The 1,830-nt window shown below is 58.6% G+C and overlaps 1 protein-coding gene across 1 annotated transcript in view; it reads right to left on the reverse strand.

Moving 5' to 3' along the window:
- TBX19 (T-box 19) overlaps nt 1–1,830 on the reverse strand; it is a 17,924-nt gene that overhangs the window by 1,128 nt on the left and 14,966 nt on the right. The window contains exon 6 of the mRNA XM_011374207.1: nt 1,201–1,389. Coding sequence (XP_011372509.1) covers nt 1,201–1,389 — 189 coding nt within the window. The remainder of the gene's footprint in view (nt 1–1,200; nt 1,390–1,830) is intronic.

The following is a 1,830-nucleotide window of genomic DNA, read 5'->3' on the forward strand; positions in this document are numbered from 1 at the left end:
CCCCACCTCCGCCCCTTCTATGCGTCCTTCAAATCCGGACTTCGACGTGAGCCGCTCTGGGCAGGTGTGGCGGCCCCTCCCTCCGTCCCCACAGCACTTGGCTCGCGTGTCCCACAGAACGTTCCTCAGACCTCCACGTGCACGTGAGTCCCCCTATTTAAGATGCAGCCTCTTTCTCGAGAACCTGGGCATCCGAGCTCACGAGGCCACACTCTCTCCCCTCCTGGCAGCAGCTGCGGAGGCACCAGCAGTACCAGGCGAAGGGGCACAGGGACAGATGGTGCTGGAGGCCAGGACAGCCCTCTGCAGACTCAGGTGTCCCTGAGGCGGGGCCTGAACACCCTCCTCCACCTGCCGTGCCACGGGCCATACGAATCCGTTTTACTTAACCCCGTGTCCCCGTGCGAAGCACACTCTCTGTGAGGGCACAGCTGCTCTGCCCACGGCAGAGCCTGGAACACGGCCGGCCCTCAACACCTGAATGAGACATCGGCCCGTGGTGTCATGTCTCCCTCCCTTCGTACAAACTCCAGGCAAGGTCTGGGTTCACACTGGGCCGAGGGTGACAAGGCGGCAGCCAGTGAGGAAGAAAGCAGACGACAGTGTCAACTTAAAAATAATCAGACTGCAAAAATTATCGAGGTCGGGTTTGCACGCCTCCGACTGAGTCAAGCCCGAGCCTGGTGTGGAGTGACCCAGCCCCCAGAGACCGTCCCAACAGCTGTTCAGTGCTGGGACCAGTGTCCCCGGACTTGGCCCTGCACCGTCGCCATGGAAACCAGCCACGTGGAGGCTATGGGCGGAGGGTCTCCGACCCCACGACCGAGCTCAGCTTTCAGGGACGCAGCCTGGAGCCGCTCAGGACTGCGGCACTGTGGACGGTGGCCTTTCGCATCCACTAGGACCCAGCAGACTCGGTGTCTCGTGGAAGAATCACAAGACTCTGACGATGCTGTAACTACATAATCGGCTTAGCACGAAAAACCAAACATTAAAATAACAACACACAATGATACGACATACGTTAGATGAACGGGGCTCCAGCCTCAGACACCTGTTTACCAGCTGTTTATCCATTTCTCTCCACCCCGGCCGCAACCCCGGCCCCAGCCCCAGCCCTGGCCCCGGCCCCAGCCTCACCCCTACCCCACCCCCAACCCCACCCCTGGCCCCGGGTTGTTAACTGGCAGAACCACACACCTGAGGGAGAGTGGTTTCTGTGCACGTATGCAGAAGGGTAGGGGGCCTGCCGGTGCCCTCGGAGGCCGGGGTAGCGCTCACAGCCATGGTGGGTGTGGGGAGCGGACAGAGGCAGCGGAGCGGCATACTGGTAATTGGTGTTTCCGGCACCGCACACTCCATCCGGATTGGAAAAGATCCAGCCTCCCACTAGAATAGACAAGAAGACAGAGACCACATCAGAAATCAGGTTACCAGCCACGTCTACGTCTGCGAATGACTCTGAGCGTCTGCCTGTGTGGAGAGAGACACCGCCCTCCACCCCACTTCCATATTAGTGGCCCAGGGGGCTTCTCCGAAGATGGATGACAGGTCATTTGGAAGTTTGGGAAACCTCTTAAGGGACACTGGAATCGTAGCTCTCTAAAAAGACGATTTGAATGTATAAGTGAATAGAAACGCAAAGGCTAAGTTGCTTCCGACTTAATTAAGAGTCACTCTAAGAAGGAAGTGTCAGCTGCAGATGCGGCTCGGTGGTGCACAAATCAATACAGCTACGAGGAAGTTTGACACGGTCACACAGAAGGAACGACGGCCTCTCGGCTTCTGCTCGGCGGGAAGGTTCTCCCCCCCGAGCAAGAGGAGGGAAGC

The sequence above is a fragment of the Pteropus vampyrus genome, unplaced genomic scaffold (assembly GCF_000151845.1).
Source record: "Pteropus vampyrus isolate Shadow unplaced genomic scaffold, Pvam_2.0 Scaffold241, whole genome shotgun sequence".
NCBI lineage: Eukaryota > Metazoa > Chordata > Mammalia > Chiroptera > Pteropodidae > Pteropus > Pteropus vampyrus.